The sequence below is a fragment of the Marmota monax genome, unplaced genomic scaffold (assembly GCF_021218885.2).
Source record: "Marmota monax isolate L192 unplaced genomic scaffold, Marmota_monax_Labrador192_F-V1.1 WCK01_AAM20220418_F8-fsc00181, whole genome shotgun sequence".
NCBI lineage: Eukaryota > Metazoa > Chordata > Mammalia > Rodentia > Sciuridae > Marmota > Marmota monax.
In genome coordinates, this window is record NW_026694276.1 from 842,509 (window position 1) to 863,917 (window position 21,409).

A 21,409-nucleotide genomic window follows, 5' to 3' on the forward strand; every position below is an offset into this window, starting at 1 on the left:
AAGCGCTCCACCTCTGAACCACACCCCCAGCCCCTCTGTTAAATTTTTTTTGAGAGAAAACATTACTGTTTTCCACAGTGGCATTTACATTCCTAACAACAGTGCACAAGGGATCCAATTTCTCTACAGCCTCACCAACACTTGTCATTTTATATTTTTTTGTTGTTGATATTTATTGCAGTGCTGGAGATCAAACTCACAGTCTTGTACATGCTAGGCAAGCATTCTTCCCCTGAGCTATTTTTTGATTTTTGATAGTATCACAGTGATCCTAATGGATGTGAGGTGATATCTCATTGTGGGTTTGATGTGCATTTCCTTAATAGTTAGTGATGTTGAACATCTTTTCATGTTTGTTGGCCATTTTTTATCTTCTCTGGAGAAATGTCTATTCAAGTTTTCTGTTAATTTTTTAAATCAAGCTGGGGTTGGTGACTCAGATCTATAATCCCAGTGACTTGGGAGGCTGAGGCAGGAGGATAACAAGTTCAAGGTCAGCCTCATTTAGTGAGACCCTCAGCAATTTAGTGAGATCCTGTCTTTTTTTTTTTTTTTAGTTGTAGGTAGACACAATATCCTCATTTTTACTTTTTTTTTTTTTTAATGTGGTGCTGAGGATAGAACCCAGTGCCTCCTACATGCCAGGGGAGCATTCCACCACTGAACTACAACCCCACCTAAGATCCTGTCTTTTTTTTTTTAACAGGGAGAGAGAGAGACAGAGACAGAGACACAGAGAGAGAGAGAGAATTTTAATTTTTTTTTCTTTTTTAATTTTCGGCGGACACAACATCTTTGTTTGTGTGTGGTGCTGAGGATCGAACCCAAGCCACACGCATGCCAGGCAAATGCACTACCGCTTGAGCCACTTCTCCAGCCCAGAGATCCTGTCTTAATATTAAAAAAAATAGAAAAGACTGGGAATATAGCTCAGTGGTAGAGCACTCCTAGGTTCAATCCCCAGTACTGCAAAAGAAAAAAAGTAGATCAGATTTTGTTGTTGTTGTTGTTGAATTGCAGGAGTTCTTTATATATTCTGGATATTAGCCTGTTATTAGATATATGATTTGCAAATTTTCTCCAGTTCCATGGGGTTACATTTTTACTCTGTGGACAGTGTCCTACGATGTATCAGAGTTTTTCATTTTGATGAAGTTCAGGTTCTCTATTTTTTTTCTCTTGTGGCTTGTGCTTTTGGTGTCATAGCCAACGAATCATTGTGAAATGTCATGAAGTTTTCCCCTTGTGTTTCCTTCTAAGAGTTTATAGTTTAACTCTTATGTTTAGGATCCTGATTCATTTTGAGTCAATGTCTGTATCTATGGTACCTGGGAGGCATCCCCCTTCATTCTTTAGCATGTGGATAGCCAGTTTCCCCAACACTATTTGTTGGCATCCTTGGGTCAAAAACCATTAATCACATAGGCAAGGGCAACCAATTTTATTTTCAACCTAGAAAACTATTTCTAACATTCCCTTTGGAATGCCTATAAATACCCAGTCTCTTTGACCCAGCTTTCCTATCTTATTGGTCCCCTCATGCATGAGTCACTGAGTCTTTGCCTGCATCCATTCTATATATATATACATATGGAGAAGAATCGTGTGTTTAAGTTCTTGAGACTTATGCTTTGACAGTAATGTACAAAGTGCTATGGGGGCAGAGCGAAAGTCAGTCCTCGTTGGGGGATGCAACACACTTGGTCCCTTTTGAGATCAGCCTCATGATGAGTGCATGAAATCCTGGTAGGGAGCAATGGTGGTTTGGAGCAGACGTTTCAGACTCTGGGGATGGCAGGAAACCCTTCTCCTCCCCCTTTGCTTCCATTGTGTGCCTTTCCCAGCAGCCAACACAGATGTGATGTGTCCACGTGAAAAAGCCCAGGATAAAGCTCCTGGCTGCCTCCCCCACCGTTCCCTTCAGGTCCTGCACGAGAGGTCCCCGCTCCAGCCCTGGGTTGCCACCCCTCACAGCCCATGCTGCCCCTTCTCCTACCCGAGGAGAGTCTGGGCCTTTCCATCAACACCTCCTGTCATCTCCGGTTCTGCCTTAACCAGGGAATCGAACTTCCTGGCTGTCTCCACCCACCACAGAGGGCAGCCGTGAAATATCTCCCTGACAGACTCTAAATGTTACCAGCATCAGTCAGAGGGATAAACAGCAAGAAAGCCCGACACAGAGCAGCCAGCTCTGTCAGAGTGAAAGTGATATTCATTAGGAAACCTGCTTCTGGCTGCAGAGGATGAGACCTGCAGCCTTGGAGTGACCTTGACATTAGACCCAGTTAGGGCTCTTCACCATGGATGGGGCTTCTGCCCCTGGCTGGTACATAGGGTTGGGATTTAACACTGAGATTCATGCATTCTGAGCATCCCAGGGGTGCACTTCCTTTGGAAGTTCTATCATTGTGTCCCCAAGCCTTCCTAACTCACAGCCATGGCATTTCTGATGTTCTCCCTGTGGCCCACACCACGGCTGGGCAGATACTGGATGACCTGGTTTCTGACTGACCAAGAGATCCTCGGGGCCTCACTTCTCCACTTCAAGTTCATTCGCAGAAGTAGCCAGGAGGTTCTCAGCATTCTAAGCCCTGCATGCTGATGTCACCTGTGCTGTTGGGACCTTTGCCTTCGGCTTACCAACCCCAACCCTCCTTGAGCCTCGGTTGTCCAGAACCTTGACTGAGGCCTCAGGCCCTCCATCCCCTAGCTGTGCCCAGCCTCTAGACAACTAGTAAAGGGCAGGTCCCCTTTGGAGTCAGCAGGGATCCCTGAGGGATTGGCCCTTTGGCCAATGAGTGGGGTGGAGAGAAGGGACAGTGGTCTTCAAGCAGGAATGCCCAGGCTACTTTGGGGGCTGAGGCACCTGCATTGCTTGGGGTCAGCTAGTATGCATTTGATCTCACCCTTCACTGGTTGGGTAGCCTTGGGCAAGTCAACCACCTGAAGCTCAGTTTCCATATGTGTAAAGTGGCACAAAGAACAGCACCTAACTCACTTATCATTTTAGGTCTCTGGATAATAAGTATGGTAACGTGCCACATAATCATGTTCCAGTCAACCACAGCCCTAATATACCACTGTGGCCCAACAAGATTATAACAGAGCTGAAAATTTTCTATCACCTTGTGACATTATAGACATCATAACCATCTTTTTTTTTTTTTTTGTACTAGGAATTGAACCCATGGGCACTTAACCACTGAAACAAATCCCCAGTCCTTTTTATTTTGAGACAGAATCTCACTAAGTTACTTAGTGCCTCATTATGTTGGCAAGGTTGGCTTTGAACTTGCGATCCTCCTGTCTCAGCCTCCGGAGTCACCAGGATTACAGGTGTGCACCAATCTTAACATCCTAGCACAAAGCATTACTCACATGTTTGGGACAATGCTGGTAAATAGGCCTGCCTGCTATACTGCCCGTTATATGAAGAACAGCACGTACGCACAGTTATGCGTTGGACTTAATACTTGGTAATAAACGGATGTTTACTGGTTTATGTATTTCCTATTATTTCTATCTTTGTTTTAGTGTGTTCTCTTTCTATTTATAAAAAGAAAAAAATAGTTTATTTTGCAACTCTGCTATGGTTTCCTAGCAGCAGTCTCATGCGGCTTATGTTTACCTGAGTCTTTGTGTATGCGTGTACTAGGGATTGAGCCCAGGGGTGCTTTACTACTGAGCAACATTCCCACCCCTATTTGTTTTTTATTTTGAATGAGGGTGTCACTAAGTTGCTGAGGCTGGCCTTAGAACTTGTGATCCCCCTGCCTCCGCCTCTGGCATTGCTGGGATTACAGGCGTGCACCACCGTGCCCAGGAGTGTGTTTATCTCATTCTCAATGCCATCATTTTCTTTCATGCTTGATTTAATCCTACATTGCTTTGTTCATCAAGGTCTCCCAACATAAAAAAATCCTCTGCTAAGGGGGCCAGGAAGAGGCCATGTCATGATTGACCTGGAAACAATCAGCAATAGTTACTTCTCTCCAGCCAGGCACATCCCGTTGCGCAATAGGTATGATCTTGATGAACAGAAGCAAAATGACAGAAGCTATTAAGGGACTGCAACACTACTACAAATTTGAGAAGGTTCTGTATCAGATATGGAGAAACTTCTAATGGCCTGGATTGTAGACCAACATATCCTCTTCAGCACCATGAAGATCACGGCCAAAGCAAAGAGTTTGTGATATTGAAAGAAAAGGCTGGACCTGCTGGGTACAGTGGCTCATGCCTGTAATCCCAGCGATTCAGGAGGCTGAGGCAGGAGGATCACAAGTTTGAGACCAGTCTGGACCATTTAGCAAGATATCATCTCAAAATAAAAAGGGCTGACTCTAGCACATGCAAGGTCCTGAGTTCAATCCCCAGCATTGCAAACAAACACACAAAAAAGATTCCATCATTTATAATGATGTTATTCATGACATCATGTGAGAGTCAGTGGTGAGTTTGGGAGCACTGATGCAAAGGGAGATGAAGATTATTTGGAAACTTCAAATGAGTTGATTGTGGAGGGAAATTATTTGCCGGAACATATCCTCAATATGGATGAAAACTCCCTATTCAAGGCCTGAAGGACTTTCATACATTGGGAGGTCAAGTCAACGCCAGGTTTCCAGACTTTTAAGGGCAGAACTATAGTCTTGCTTGGGAGCAAAGTCGCAGGCTATAAATTGAAACCTTTGTGAACTGCCAAGTGAGAGCCCAGGGCCTGCAAGAACACCACTAAGTACACGCTGCCAGTGCATGACAGAAGCAGCAGGAAGTCAGGATTGCCAGTTGCCACACACCTGTAATCCCTAACATTTGGGAGGCTGAGGCAGGAGGATCACAAGTTTGAGGCCAGCCTCAGCAATTTAGGGAGACCCTATCTCAAATTTAAAAAAAAAATAAAAAGGGGGCTGGGATTGTGGCTCAGTGGTAGAGTGCTCGCCTAGCACCGGCGGGACCCGGATTCAATCCTCAGCACCACATAAAAATAAAGGCATTGTGTTGTGTCCATCTACACCTAAAAAAATAAATATTAAGAAAATAAAATAAAAAATAAAAAGGACTATGGATGTAGTTCAGTGGTAAAACATCCCTGGATTCAATCCCCAGTACCCAGGCCCCCAGGAAAATCTCACTTATCTAGTGTGTGAACATACACTTCGTAAGACAAAATCACTGAATGATGCATTTTTCAGAAGGTATCCCTGGGTCAAGCACATGACTGTATAAAACACTCATTCACTGCCTGGCAATAATCAATCCTCACCAAAGTTTAACTATTTTTCAAGGAACAGGGAATGGACTTTGTCCTGTGTGTGTACATAAGAAACATAATGACCATCTTGGGGAAGGGCAAGTGGAGAGAGCCAGAGAACTTGCTGCCCTTGACCTTAGACATTTTCTCTGTTCATTGATGTTTTCACAAAAAAAAAAAAAAAAAAAGTTGGTCCTCATTTCACTTTCTCTTGTCCAGAGACTGAGAAACTGCTCTCTTCTTAAAGTGATCTATGCTGCTTTCAGATTAGCTCTTCCCCACCTTGATAGATTATATTCATCTTATTTCCCCTCTGGCAATTGAAAATTCCAATGAGATATGAGTCTCCTTTCCTCTGACCTTCTCCTGGGGGAGAATGCTGATGGCCCAGAATTAATGTGGCAGTTGATATACTGTGTGGTGCTGAAGACATGGGGACAAGTCCTCCCGTTGCTGGTGGCGGGGGGGGGGGGGGGGGGGGGGGGGGGGGGCGGAAGGGGGAGGGATGGGAAGGAGGCAGCTCTCAGCCACTTTGTGGGACTGACTCACAGGGCTCTTATCTCAAGTGGTTGCAAAAACAGAGTTACAGATGAGCCCGCATACCTGGGATGAATATCCCAAAGAGTGGTGGCCTCAGGCTTGGTATCCAAGGCCCTGGGCACTTTCAAGTACTAAACACCTTGACAAGTCAGTGGACCTTTCTGGGCCTCAGTTGCTTCATCCATAACATGGGGAAAGAGATCTCTCAGAGGATGACCATGGGATTAAAATGAACTGTGTAGCCAGGAGCGGTGGTGCGCACCTATAATCTCAGCAGTTTGGGATGCTGAGGCAGGAGGATGGTGAGTTCAAAGCCAGCCACAGCAACTTAGTGAGGCCCTAAGCAAATAATTGAGACCCTGCCTCTGCCTCTAAATTTTATATATATATGGCTGGGATGTGGTTTAGTGGTTAAGTGCCTCTGGGTTCAATCCCCAGTACCCAAAACAAAACAAAAACAAAAAACAAACAAACAAAAAAACCCCTGACTGTTCTTTAACTGCAAGAGAAAATACCAAGCTTACAGATACTAAAACCCAGGCCTTGAGAGGTGAGATCTGCAGCAGTCAAGTATTTTAGAAAGAGCATCTGCCGCCTTCACTGCTGTTGACACTTGTGGTTGTCACCATTCCTGCTGGTTCCTTGGAAGCTGGAATGAGGTACAGATGAAGGGTTGGAGAGGGTCAACGTTTCCATTGGGGAGTTCTTCTCTAACAGAACAGATGTTTACTGACCACCTTCCAAGAGTCAGATGTTTATCTAGGCATCATGGAGGGTAAAGACACAGACAAGGCCTTGATCCTGATGCTTCTCTTTTCATCCTCCTTTCCCTCCCTCTCTCCTCCCCACAACCCCATCCCTGAGGCAGCTCTGTTTCTGAAAGGCGTGGAGAGGGTCAGCTGCCTGATCCTGAGTCCTTTCCTTAGAATCTGGTGTCTGCAAACTGCAGCACTGGCCACAGGCTCTGGCCAGGGCCAAAAGTATATATAGACTGCTGTCACTGTCACATCTGGAAAGTGTATCTTCTCCAAAAACTTAACTCAGGACTTCTTTTTCATTATTTCTAGCTTATTTACTGTATAGACCACAAGCCTTGAGTGAGGAAATGAGGACCCTGCCTGCTCTACTGTTGTTCCAAGCACGGTATTTGGCAAACTATGGGTGAGGGAACAATAAAGGAATGAAATTGTGGATCTACAGTGAGGCCATAGCTAACACCTAGACTCTGGGACTCCTTTTTACTGCCATTATCTCTAGATGCACCTTGTAAAATGACCAGTGCTCTTGAACTTCCTGTAAGTCTGGGCTCATGCTCCAGACAGGGCAGAATGCATCCCTCCCCTTGGCCAGGGCATGGATGCTGCCCAGAAAAGTTGCTCTCCAAGTTGTGAAAGGGGCGGTAGGTGTCCCAGTGGAATCTGCTCCCTGCAAAGCAAGAAGCCCGCAGGAAGAGACACTTGGTATGCTTCTTTGATACCCAGCCCCCCATCAATGGCTTTGCTGTGGTTTAGGTATTCATGAGAATTACAGAAAGCAGAATGTTTCCTCCCCAACTGATCTTACAACAGAAGCCAGACATGTAACTCAGGCTCCACCTTCAAATGTACCTAGGCTTCAGTTCAGAGGCTCTGGGAAAATTCCTCTTGGCTGGCAAGGGCAGCAGTGGGTGTGGGGCTATATTCCTACTGCAGAAGGGGCCCCTGTGCAGCTGGCAGGTGTGGCACATTCCTGCCAGGGGCAAGGGCAGCATGGGCATATTACAACTTTTGGCCCTGGAAGCTTAGACTGAGCTCTTTTTTTTTTTACTTTTATTTATTTTTTTTATTTATATATAACAGCAGAATGCATTACAACTCTTATTACATACATAGAGCTCAATTTTTTATATCTCTGGTTGTATACACAGTGTATTCACATCAGTTCGTGTCCTCATACATATACTTTGGATACTAATGATCATTACATTCAACCATCATTAATAACCCCATGCCCCCTCTCTTCCCCTCCCACCCCTCTGCGCTATCTAGAGTTAGTGTATCCCTTGTTCCCCCTCCCTATCCCACTATGAATCAGCTTCCTTATATCAAAGAAAACATTCGGCATTTTTTTTGGGGGGGGGGATCGGCTAACTTCACTTAGCATTATCATCTCTAACGCCATCCATTTACCTGCAAATGCCATGATTTTAGCTTTTTTGCCTTTCCAATTCCATGAGCTACCTGATGTCATTGTAATAATTTCCTTTCATACTCCGTAAGCCATGGTCAGCAATTATTGCTTTAAAATTAAAAACCCTGGGCTGGGTGTGGTGGCCCATGCCTGTAACTCCAGTGGCTTGGGAGGCTGAGGCAGGAGGATCACTGAGTTCAAAGCTAGTCTCAGCAAAAGCAAGACACTAAGCAACCCAGTGAGACCCTGTCTCTAAATAAAATACAAAATAGGGCTGGGGATGTGGCTCAGTGGTCAAGTGCCTCTGAGTTCAATCCCTAGTACCAAAAAAAATTTAAAAAATAAAAAATAAATAAGAACCCTGAGTGATAGCCTACTTCAAATGTCTCAGCTCCTCACTTCTTGGGATCCCGAAAACAAAAAGAGCTTTCATTGATTCTGTGCTTCCAGTGGTCTCTGAGACTGTGCTAGGAGCTTTGTATGCTCTGTCTCCTGGAATTATCACAATACTGTATGAGCTGGTACTATCACTATCTAAACAGATATTAGGCATAAGAGAACTTGTTCAAAGTCTCACAAGAAGCTAATTACATGTTGTGATAGCAAATAAGCTCTCAAATCTAATCATGGATTTCAAGGTGGACTGTGGCAGTCAGAAAGTAAGTTCCTGCTCTGTTCCATGGTGGAACTGTGAGAACTGAGTGGGCCATCTGATTCCACATTCTCTGAGAACCAGTAACACCTGGTTCTCACCACCTTACTAAATGTATAGGTGGTGGGAAAAAAAAGATACAAATGTATTTCACTGCTCAAGGACGATTTTTCAGGATAACAGCAGGGCCAGTTAACCACACCACCTACTGTGCTCCCACAAGCAGGGTTTTGACACCCACCTGGGGCTCCAAGGAGGCATGTCCAGTAGAGTGGTAAAGCCAGAATTTAAGGCAGGCAGTCAGTGTAAATAGGTAAATTGCATTGGATCACGAGAACAGAGGCCAGTTTGGGTCTCCAGAAGTTGGAGACCACCCCTGAGGAATTTAAATGTTAATTCCTCAGAGCCTTTCCTTCATCCTTACCAAGATAACCTGCCCCTGCTCCAATAAAGGGAGTTGTAAAAGTTGTTAATTAATGCACCCAGGGCCCCCCTCCTGGCCAGATCACTCCACCTTGGCTCCTCCTGGGCCATCCCACCTGGGCCATCTCCTGGGCCTAGTCATGTACACAGGAAGGAGAGAGATAAGGGGGGAGAGAGCAAGAGAACAAAGAAAATTTAGGATGTATAAAAGAGGCAGAACACTCTCACTTCTTGGGATATATCTCAGGATACCAGCTATGGCCCCCTTCTCCCTCCCTGGAGAAGTCTGTGTTACTCCTTTTTAAATTAAACCCTGCTCTATGTGCTTGCCTCCACGTGCTTCTTTAATGCTATATGTTAACATGTGAGGAAGCAGGACTGGTAACTGGTGGGATCAGTGGTACACAGCAAAGCTGCTGCATACCCACATTTGGCCAAGCCTGCGTGCAGGCCAGCCCCCCAGATACATTGCAATATAGGTGATTTCTTTTCCATTTATTTTCAAGCACTTATTTCATTTACCCAGTTCCAAGGCCAATAAATCTTGGCATTAAGGCTGATTTGATGTGTGATGCAGACAGTCTAATTAAGGCTACGGTATTTTATCAGCTCCTCTAAATTTTCTTTTCTCTGCTCTGCAATTTTTTATACTGGGTTGATCTTTTTTTTATTCATAAGGGGTTTCATTCTCATTTGTCATGGCTGCATTAACTGGGCATCTAACGAAGACTTGGATATAGAAGTCTGCATCTCATTTATCCTTAGTAGCAAAATTAATAAAGCAGTGGGAAAATAGCTTCCTGCACTGGAACTTTTTTAGCCCACCCTGAATCATCTAAAATATATTTCACTGGGTCTTCCAGAACTTGAGGTCAGCTCTAAACTTTATGTGACAATGCCCAACTTCACCTTCCATCCACTGACAGCCTATACCCAACTGCCCTGCCCAACCCATTACTTGAAGAGAATTAGAGTGGCCAGGAGCCTATTTTCCCACTCACTTCTTCTACACACATTTATTGAGCATTTTCTATAGGTCAAATTCAGAGACATAAAACAGATTCAAGGTCAAAGGCAAGTGTGTCATGCTACTATGGTCAATGTCCAATAAAAGAAGCATATCTTAGCCAAGTAGCAAGTCTGGGGGCAGACTGGATAAATCATCTCCTTTTGTCCCTGGGAGGGTGATCTTCTCAACCAGTCCTTGTAGGAATGGGAGACTACCAGTTTTATGGATATGTGAGCATATTGGTCTCCTGGGAACACCATAACAAAATACTACAAACTGGGTGGCTTAACCAGCAGAAATGCATTGTCTCACAAGTCTGCAAGGTAGAAGTCAAAAATCAAGGTATTGGCAAGGTTTGTTTACTTCTGAGGGTTGTGAGGGAGGATCTGTTCTTGGTCTCTCTCCTTGCTTAGAGATGGCTGTCTGCTCCCTCTATGACCTCCTGTTATCTTTCCTCTAAGCACTTCTGAGTCCAAATTTTCTCTTTAGATAAGGACACCAATCATATACTGGATGAAGGTCCATTCTAATAACCTCATTTTAACTGGATTACGTCTACAAAGGTCCTATCTTCAAAGGAGGTCACATTCTGAGATTCTGGGGGTTAGGACCCTACATATGAATCTTTCAGAGACACCTTTCAATCCATCACAATGAATGTCTCTGGAGCTGGTTGAACTAAAGCTCTGGGGCAGCATCTGGAAGCACCATAGAGTTGGATTTCAAAAGAAAGTTAAAAATCTAAAGTAAAAGGTCTCCATCAGCCACTTCCCTTCTCAGAGCCTCAGGTTCCTTCTCTGTAGAATAAGGGATCTGGACAGGGCCTCCAAAACAGCCCCGCTTCCTTCTATTCAGTTCTAGCACTGTGCCAGGGCTGAAGTGACAGAGGGAGGATAATAGTTCAGTTCCATCTCTTGCCAGCAGTGAGATCTTGAGCAAATTCTGATCTTCTAAGCCTCAGGATTTTAACTATAAAGGGGGGACATAATAGTAGCAGCTTTGGAAAGGCAGAGGTGTTCCCCACCAGGGTGCTGTGTCTCAGCTCCATTGGGGTGAGAGGCTTTAGCAGGAAGGCAGCTTGTGATCCTAAAAAGTGGCTTTCCCATCTCCAGCTTCTCCAAATCTTACTCCATTCTAGTTAGCTATTTTATTTTATTTTTTATTGTTTTTTAACAAATTACTTTTTTTTAAAGACACAGAGAGAGAGAGAGAGAGAATTTTAATATTTATTTTTTAGTTATCGGCAGACACAACATCTTTGTTTGTATGTGGTGCTGAGGATCAAACCCAGGCCGCACGCATGCCAGGCGAGTGCGTTACCGCTTGAGCCACATCCCCAGCCCTAGTTAGCTATTTTACATTACAGTTAGGGCTAGAATTTCACTTGACTGTTTTTCCTCATTGTGTTTTATAATTTTTATACTACAGAAAAGCCTATTATTATAAGAAATACATAAAAAAAGTCTACTTAATTACTTCTGTTTTACTTAGCTTTTTTGCTGCTGTGACTAAAAGATCTGACCAGAAAAATTTTAGGGAAGGAAAAGTTTATTTGCAGACTCACACAGTTTCAGAGGTCTCAGTCTACAGACAGTAAGCTCCATTCCTCAGGGCTTGAGATGAGGTAGAACATCATGGCAGGAGAGTGTGGCGGAGGGAAGCGGCTCACTTGATGATCAGGAAGCAGAGAGACAGACTTCACTCACCAGATACAAAATATATACCCCAAAGCCACACCCACAATGCACCACCTCCTCCAGCCCTACCCTACCTGCCTTCAGTTACCACTCAATTAATCCCATCAGGGGATTAATTCACTGGTTGGGTTAAGGCTCTTGTAACCCATTTCTCCTCTGAACCTTCTTGCATTGTCTCCCATGTGAGCTTTTGGGGGATACCTCTCATCCAAACCATAATAGCCTCATTTAACACAGCTCTAAAAAGAAGCTATGTAAACCTAGCCTCTCTCATGAGCACTAGACTGCTCGGTGCCTATAGCTGTTCTGCTCTTATTTTGAACTTTTTCTATGTCCACCTTCACATAGATTATATTATTATTATTATTTTTCTTTCTTTCTTTCTGCAGTGCTGGGGACCAAATCCAGGGCTTCCTGCATGCTGGGCAAGTGCTCTACCACTGAGCTACATTCTCAGCCTTCACCTAGATAATAAACAACCTGAAGAAACAAACAGGTTTCCTTACTCAGACTGATGTGCACAATGCACCAGCCCCTTACATAAAATACCTCTATACTCTTCCCTACACCCTGGTATACCTCTACATCATAGAGGTACCCTCTGAGGCTGAGAAGTCATATGGTAGTCAGTGGCCAAGACAGGATTCAAGTCTACATCTGATTCCAAGCCCGCCCACCTAGCATGATGCCCTCCTCACTAGTTTCTATCAACGGTATCTCAATAGACACAGATTCCTTTCCCCCACCCCAGACCCTTCATCTGATCAGGGCTTTCTGTGGCCTTGGTGCCCTCTGGTGGTTCATAAGGGCTTATTCCACTGAAGGCCTGTAACCCCAAGCACTTGAGAGAGTGACCACAGTCTAGAACAGAGACTCTGCATCCAGAAGGGAGTTGAACCCACTATTAGAGCTGCACTTCTTAAATGGGCCTCTCAGGAGAATTCTGCTAGGTCAAGGAAGAGGGGTTAGGGTTGTTTTGGTCCAACAGCACTGGACTGACACACAAGGTCTGAGACCCCCTGCACTTCTGTCCCACCCTCAGTCAGGACATGTGGACTTTGGCATTCTCTGATGAACCCTCCTGGGAATTTCATTTCCAAGAGCTTGTTTATGGAGGAAGAAGAAAGAAGAGACTAAAAGTGGTCAATGTTCAGGACATGACGGTTCTCTGTTACAGAGTCCTTTCCAAAAGATGTCATCAAGCTGGGCACAGTGGCAAATGCCTGCAATCCCAGCAACTCAGGAAGCTGAGGCAGGAGGATCACAAGTTCAAAGCCAGCCTCAGCAACTCAGCAAGACCTCATCTCAAAAATAAAATAAAAAGGGCTGGGGATGTAACTTAGTGGTAGAGTGTCCCTGGGTTCAACCCCCAGTACCATACATACAGAAAAATATTCCATTAGACTCTCCAGTGAGTATTGATTATATTCCTATTTACTCTGTGGCTCTCAGGATGCAGAAATGGAGAATACAATAGGACAAATACCTTAATGTGGGTGCTGTGGACCTTCTCCTATTGATAAGTATCAAACAGACACAGACATGAGTGGTGGAAACATGGAAGTCAAGAGGATGACTCTATAGACTGGGCCTTCTGTGCTGAACCCCATGTGCTTTCTCTCTCTCTCTCTCTGTATGGGGGACTGAACCCAGATGTACTTAATCACTGAGCCATATCCCAAGCCCTTTTTATATTTTATTTTGAGACAGGGTCCAATGAGTTTCTGAGGCTGGCCTCAAACTTATGAGCCTCCTGCCTCAGCCTCCTGAGTTGCTGGGTTTACAGATCCCACACGCTTTCTTTAAAAAAAAAAAAATTTTTGCCTGAGGCTGTCCTGGCACTGTTTGCCTTAAGTCAATAGGATACATTATATTGTCAGCAAATAACCTGTTATCTTCAGGAGAAATTTGAGCCCAAAGAGTCCTCCCTGCATGACTTGTTTGATATCTTGTCTGTGGGACTGCAAACAACTGGTAGTGGAATCACTTTGGCTAACATGGATGGGACTTGCTCTGAAACACTATTACCCCCAGAAATGGTCACTTGTGTTCAAAACCAAGAATAAAGTTTCATCAAATATCCTATTGAGCTGAAGAAGGTAGAAAACAATTAGGGGTCAGATAACTCCTGCAGCACCACTCCAGTCCCCCAGCACTTGCCCAGCTTCTATTCACTATTCCTTTCCCTCTGCCTTCCTGCTCAGGGGCAGGAGGACAGCAGGGCAGAGAAAGAGGGGGTGGTATGGAAAGCTTGCCTTCCCACATCACTTCCCACATGACAAGGCTGTGGGTCAGATGCCATTCTCTCCCTGCTTTCTCCTTTGCCTTTCAAAGGCATTCCTTACAACTTAAAAAGTAATCAGCAGCCCTTCTGAGAATCCTTTAATCATTGATCTGGCTTTGAGATCAGCTAAGATACCCTGGAGCTACATTGGCCAGTGTCATAGTCACTAGCCACCTACAGCTATTGAGCATTTGAAATGTGGTTAGGCTTAATTGAAATGTGCTCTAAGTATAAAATATACATTGGATTTTTAAGGCATGCTATAGTTGAAAAAGTGTAAGCTATCTTTATTTTTATTGATTGCATGTTAAAATGATATTTTGGATTAAAAATGTTATTAAAATTAATTTGTTTTACTTTTTATTATGGCTATCAGGGCATTTAAAATTACAAATATGACTCACATTATATTTCTATTTGGACAGACTGTGAAGGTTTAGAAAACTAGAGCCCTGCAAAGCTTTACCACATGGAACCACAAGGAGGTGGTACAGAGATGTGCAGCTTCCTTGGCATGACTTCTGGCAGGAAGCAGGCTGACTTCCCTAGACCCTGGCACAAACTTCTTCAAATCATAGTTGTGCATGGACTCAATACCTTTATTTTATTCACTTATTTTTTTATGCAATGCTGAGGATCGAACCTAGGGCCTCACACATGCTAGGCAAGTACTCTACCACTAACCGTATCTTTTTTTAAATATATTTTTAGTTATTGATGGACTTTATTGTCTTTATTTTTATGTGGTGCTGAGAATCGAACCCAGGGCCTCATGCATGCTAGGCGAACACACTACCACTAAGCCACAACCCCAGCCCTACTAACCCTATCTTTCAAGAATAGTTTTAAACTGCTGTTCTAAAATTTGTTTGGCCTACATTGTGCTGTTCCTAAGAACATAAATTCTCTAGAACAATAGTTCAAATCCACCGAATTACAACACCCAAACTAGAATTTTTTTTTAAAATTAAAATTCTGCAAGTTTCATCACAACCACTTTGTAGTGAAGAAGGACTCCGAATTCAAGTTCTGAAGAGCTCTGGAGCTGGGCCCCTGATCAGAAGATAAAATGAAGATGCTGGTCACAGCATTGGAGAAAACAGTGCAGGGAAAGATGCACAAGAGAGGGTAGAGACCCAGGAGGGATAGGAGAGTCCACGGATACACCCCACTTCCATCAAAATGCTACACATCTGAATGTAACTTGGCACCACATCTCTGCAGAGTATATATCAACAATCCTAAAAATTACTATGTCCTTTGACCCAAATATCTGGCTATGAGGATATTCACTCAGGATTGCAGCAGCCAAAACACACACACAACAAAAACACTATAAGCATCCTAACTGGACATTAATAAGGGTTTGGTTAATTCAATCAAGATATAGCTATAACATGGAATAATTTGCCCTGTTGCAAAGGAATGCAAGTGAATACTAGTCTCGTGAAAAAATATTCATGTTAAATTCTGTGAAATACAGAATTTTATGTCCAGTATCTATGCTGAACTTGCTTTAAAAAAATAAAAAAATAAACGGTCAAAGTATACACTTGCAAAGCTAGCCATCTGAAAAGGATATTCTCCAAGGGATTAACAGTAATCTCTGGACAGTGGGACTATGGATGACTCTTTTTCCTTTTAAAAAAAAATAATAAAGTCATGTTTAAACTGGGTACTCCTACCAGTTGTCTCAAGAGGTATGACTTAAAAGCCACTATTCCCCTCAAAAACTTTCTGAGCCTTCGCTATGAGTATCTGCCTTTGTTAAAGTTCCGACACTTTCTCAGTGTGCAATCTCGTCCTTCAGACCCTGCGGCCCTGCCTCTTCTGCGTACCTGCCCCTCTGCCCAGATGACACCCGGCCTGACCCACGGGTTACAGTAAAACTTGAACAAGAGCCTGCGCGAGCCAGAACTCGGAGTCGTTTAAACCATAATCCGAGTAATCCGAAGGTTAAAAAATCGCAGAAGTCAAGTGCCAGAGAGGTCCAGCTGTGGACGTCTTGCCTCTGGGGCGAAATCCGCGCCTCCGGTTCCGCGGAGTAGCCAGGCGTGGTTCACCACGGTAGCAGAACTCTCGTGGGTCTCTGCCCGGCGCGAGCGCAGTGATGTTTACCGGCAAAAAACGCGGACGCTGCGCCTCTATGAATTTGGTCCCTCTGGAGGCGCCGTCTGAGTGCGCGCCTCCTCCGCGTCACGTGACCAAGGCCTGTAACGGAGGACCGGCGCCGGGGTGGCTTTCGAGCGGGATGGAGGCGACTTTGGAGCAGCACTTGGAGGATACGTGAGTAGTGCGGGCCCTTCCGGCTGTCCTGAGGTCGCACTAGGGGAATTTGGTTGGGACAAATGGTGAGAGCTGCGGGTGTTGGCCGGGGAGTTTGGGGGACGCCCCGAGTTCTACTCGAGCCCTGGGACTCAGAAGGGGTGGGTGACCCGGAATTAAAATCCCGCTGGCCTCCGAACACTTCCTCACCAGGTCTCCTGGGCTCAAGCCATCTGTGGCGTTTAAATCGTCTCTAAGGTCCCGGTGGTTCGTCAACTTGGGAAACGGGTTAATTTGGGGGAATACCGGATGTGCATACTCGAGCCCTGCAGTGTAAACACACACACGTTTCTCTTCTCGTGTATGTAATCTAGTTACTTGGTACTTAAGGAAATGTATCGTCCCTTAAATTTTTCTAGTATCTATATGAAATTCAAGATTGGAAACGTATAAGGCATAGAGGGAGACCTGGTGTCCAGTTTCTCTCTTCTGTCTGGGAGGGAACTCCTAATAAGCTTTTCAACTTAAACGAGTTCATATGCTAAAGCATACATCTATAACAAAGGCAAAAAAAAATCCTAGGTATTGCAATATTGTGGCCCTTGAAAGTTCAGCAGCACTGGACAGTCTTCTCATAAAACGTTTTATTTAAATAAATTATATAACTTAATTTTTTGGGTGTGGTAGTGAAAAAAGGTTGGGAAATACTCAAAGCATTTTTAAAATATCTGGTACACAGAAAGTCTGTACTTGGTGTAATTATTTAAATATTTTCATGTGTTCCTGGAATTAGAATGAAGAATCCGTCCATTGTTGGAGTCCTGTGCACAGATTCACAAGGACTTAATCTGGGCTGTAAGTGTTTTATCCAATCCCTATATAAGGTTAGCGTGGAGCCTGTTACACTGCCATGCTCTAGCTTTTATTTCCCCTTACCTTGGTAGTTTCTGAGAATTTTTGTGGGAGTAGAGATTCTTTCCAAATAAGATTAGAAAATTAAAACTTTTTAATTGGCACATAAAGAATAGAAACGTTTGGGCTGGGGCTGGGGCTATGGCTCAGCAGTAGAGCACTTGTCTGGCATATGTGAGGCCCTGGATTTGATCCTCAGCACCACATAAAGATGCATAAAATAAAGGTATTGTGTCAATCTAAAAAAATATTTTTAAAAAAAGAATAGAAATTTTTCTTATCACTGTAGTACAAAATAGTTGTCTACATAAATGGCATTTGAATCATTTTAAATTGGGTCTAGAAAGGACTTCAGATAGTGACAACAATTACCATTTATTGAATTCATTATACTGGAACTGTTAAGCTGTGTCTGATTTTCACAATACCCCTGCAAGGTGGGTGGTGTTATTTGTTAGCCCAATTACACTTAACAAGAAATTATTAGGCAGTCAAAACAGGGATTTGAAAATCGAACACATCAGAGTTCAACCCATTCTTCCATTTGGTAGTAATGTGAACTTGGACCAAAAAGAATCTTTCAGCGCCTCAGAGTTTCCAGTTATCTATTAAACAACTGGGTTGTTGTTTAATAATGGCAATAATAGTAGAATAATGTGCTTAATGTGCCTGGCACCATTTTGGTAATCTGTAACTTAGTCATTTTTACATACTCATTGGAGAAAAAAGGTAAACATTTTGAAGAGTTTGCCAGGCTCAGTAATGGAAAGACTGAAATTCACGTGTAGAAATCTAAAACTGAATCATTTTCTGAAAAAACTTCAAAGGGTTTGAAGACTACACTGTGTCAGTGAATGTTTTCTATAACAATAGTGAATCTGTAGTTTGTCGTGGTGGCAAGTCTATTCTCTTAATTTCAGGCACAGTTAACCTTATGTTGCTTTTATGTGTAAAAATCTATTGTAAACTTAGTAATTAATGTTTGTATTTGGGACCCCACATTTAATTATATTATAAAATGTTATCAAAAAGTTCTGAGTCAGGGCCAGGCGTGTGGTGCATGCCTATAAATCCCAGTGGCTCAGAAGACAGGCAGGAGGATCACAAGTTCAAAGCCAGCCTCAGCAATTTAGCAAGACCCGGTCTCAAAATAAAAAGGGCTAGGGATGTAGCTCAATGGTTAAGCACCCTGGGGTCAATCCCAAGAACCAGAACAAAAAAGAAAGAATTGCTTACAGAATATTCACATATGCTATTAAGGTGATCTTACCTCTTATCACCTGACAAAATAAAAATATGTCCTTTGAGGTTGAACTCGGTAAAAAAAATCAGATTTCTCAAAAGGAATTAATTTCACTAAATTAATTTGTTCTTATTAATTTCTTATAATTTGTTTTTTTAATATTTAGTTTTTAGTGTTAGGTGGACACAATATTTTATTTCTATGTGGTGATGAGGATCGAACCCCGTGCCTCATGCATGCTAGGCAAGTGCTCCACCACTGGGCTACAACCCCAGCCCTAAATTAATTTGTTCTTATTGACTGCTTTTTGGTAATTTCACTTGAACTTCTTGGTTTTAGTAAACTGTATAAAATGAATTTATGACTTTCAAATTGACTTGAATTACAACTTCCTTATATGCTTGAGAAGATGATGTTTAGAGATGATGATGGGAATGACTTTGAAAATTGTCATTTATAACATTCAAGAATTGTTGCTTGACTTTCTCCCTGATGTAACCAGCTGAATATCAAGGAAAATAATTTCATGTCAATTTCTAATTCAAAGGGAGATACTACTATAGCTCTGTACTTGTTTGAAGACAATCAGGTAACATGATGTCATCTATTTTCCAGGTCGTGGGACTCTGTCAGATGAACATGCTGGGGTTATATCTGTTCTAGCCCAACAAGCAGCTAAGCTAACCTCTGACCCCACTGATATTCCTGTGGTGTGCCTAGAATCAGATAATGGGTAAGTAGATGTCAGTGATTCCCTTCCTTTTTTATTAAATAGCTGTCAATGGATCTTTACTTATTTATATGTGGTGCTGAGAATTGAACCCAGTGCCTCACACATGCTAGGCAAGCTTTCTACCATTGAGCCCCCTTCCCAGCCCCCTTCTTTTCCTTTTATTCTGGAAAATCTGCCCTGTGTCAGTGATTCCTCAGAGTACTTGGGAGGGAATTCTTCACCTATGGAACCACAGGAACAGGCTGACCTCTAAAATTAATTGTGCTTTCAAGCCACAATGACTTTTCAGTAATGAGTAAGAATTGTTATGAATTATCAGTCTACCAAGAAAAAGTAATAAATTGCACAAAAGAAGACTGATCAAATAGTAACTTCTATAATAATAGACATACTAAGGATATTCCAAGGGAGGAACTGTAGGATAATAGTACATGGGGGGGGGATCAAAATATAAAATTATGCACAATAGGATCACAGTTTTGTAGAAAGAAAAAAATCTGTATTAGATAAAAAAGAGTCAGAAAGTAGCATACATGGAAAGATGGTGGAATGAGATGAACATCATTACCCCTACATACACACGATTACACAAATGGTGTGATTCTACATCCTGTACAACCTGAGAAATGAAAAGTTGTGCTGTGTACAATGAAACGAAATGCATTTTGCTGTTGTGTATAATTAATTAGATTAAAAAAATTTTAAATGTTAAGGGGAAAAAAAACAGGAAAATATTGACAGTATCTGTGAATAGTAAGATTAAGGATTAATTTTATTTTTATATTTTCATTAAGTACACCCAAATGTTTTTATTGTGCTAATTTATTGCTGTCATACATAGAAATATGATGTTATTTTAGTCTTATACTGAAGTCCCACTTGTTAACATTTTATTGAATATTTTCCTTTTTTTCTTCAGGAACATTATGATCCAAAAGCATGATGGCATCACCGTGGCAGTGCACAAAATGGCCTCTTGATGTCTCTCATCAGTTCTCCAGCAGCCTGTCATAGGGACTCAATCCTACTATGTTAATCATCTTACAAAACTAGTTAAGTTGCAGTGATTAAGCCATTCATTGAATATGCATTGGGTACTTTTCTATTTATTTTAGAGTGAGTTGCTTTTTAACCAACGTATCAGGATATTAATAAGGATCATGTTTTGAAGCAGCATGTCCAGATCACTTTGTATATAAAATTTTGTTAGGTTAAATAAATCTGCTTGGAGGAAAGCTTAGGTATTTTCTGGATTCTTTAAAATCCTAATCAAATGCTCATTTTTTTTAGTTATAAAGTTATGTTTTTCAAAAAGATCTGTTTGAAATTACTTCTCTTTCAGAATTTTCCCAAAATGCCTATACTCTAACAGAAGTGTCCATGAATATTTAAATCAAGCATATACTTCTCTCAATAACATCATAGCTAATATCATTTAAATAGTTACTCCAAAAACTTCATTTTGCCCTTTTGTGTTTGTACAACTAAGGCTAAGGGATTAGCAGATACCTTTTGAACTCAGACTCCCAACTCAGGAGCCCACAATATTTACCCATACCATTAGAAAAAAATAGGCATATTTGGCTAGAAAAAATCTTTTACCATAAGTTAACTTTTCTTTTTCTTTATCCTTTATAGTTCTCAACAACAGAATGGTGCACAGGTAGACACAAAGGACCTCAGTTCATTGAATTTGAATACAGCTCTAGTTGCTCTTTAGCAATTTAATGTTTCACAGTATAAAAAATATCCAGGGCTGTGGCACAGTGGTAGAGCACTTGCCTCGTATGTGTGAGGCACTGGGTTTGATCTTCAGTACCACATTAAATAAATAAATAAAATAAAGATATTTTTTAAAAAAATATCCAGAATATCAGAAGGGAAACAAAGATTTTGAATGAGGCATGTCTCAAGCCCTTGAGTTTGTACTGAAGGGAAATGGATGTATGTCATATTCCATACATTGTGTGTGTGTTTTATTATCTCTTCCCTGTTAGCATATACATCTTGAGGGGATGAGTAAGAATCTAGAACAGTTCTTTATACAGACACTGAATGAATACTTGCTGAATAAATGTACAACTAAAACAAGAGGGTTTTGTAGTATAAACTTGGCCTCTAAAGATGTAATGGATGGCCCAGTGCAGTGGTGTGTGCCTGTCCCTGAGGTTCAGGAGGCTGAGATAGGAGAATCAAGAGTTCAAAGCCAGCCTCAGCAACTGCAAGGC

The 21,409-nt window shown here is 42.4% G+C and overlaps 1 protein-coding gene across 2 annotated transcripts in view; it reads left to right on the forward strand.

The window, feature by feature from the left end:
* Positions 1–20,421, forward strand: part of Lamtor5 (late endosomal/lysosomal adaptor, MAPK and MTOR activator 5) — a 29,076-nt gene extending 8,655 nt beyond the window's left edge. For both annotated transcript variants that reach the window (XM_058586314.1, XM_046467133.2), the window contains exons 2-5: positions 15,839–16,314; positions 17,087–17,148; positions 19,064–19,181; positions 20,101–20,421. In XM_058586314.1, the coding sequence (XP_058442297.1) occupies positions 16,139–16,314; positions 17,087–17,148; positions 19,064–19,181; positions 20,101–20,161 (417 nt within the window). In that variant the 5' untranslated portion in view covers positions 15,839–16,138 and the 3' untranslated portion in view covers positions 20,162–20,421. The remainder of the gene's footprint in view (positions 1–15,838; positions 16,315–17,086; positions 17,149–19,063; positions 19,182–20,100) is intronic.
* Positions 20,422–21,409: the final 988 nt, after the last annotated feature.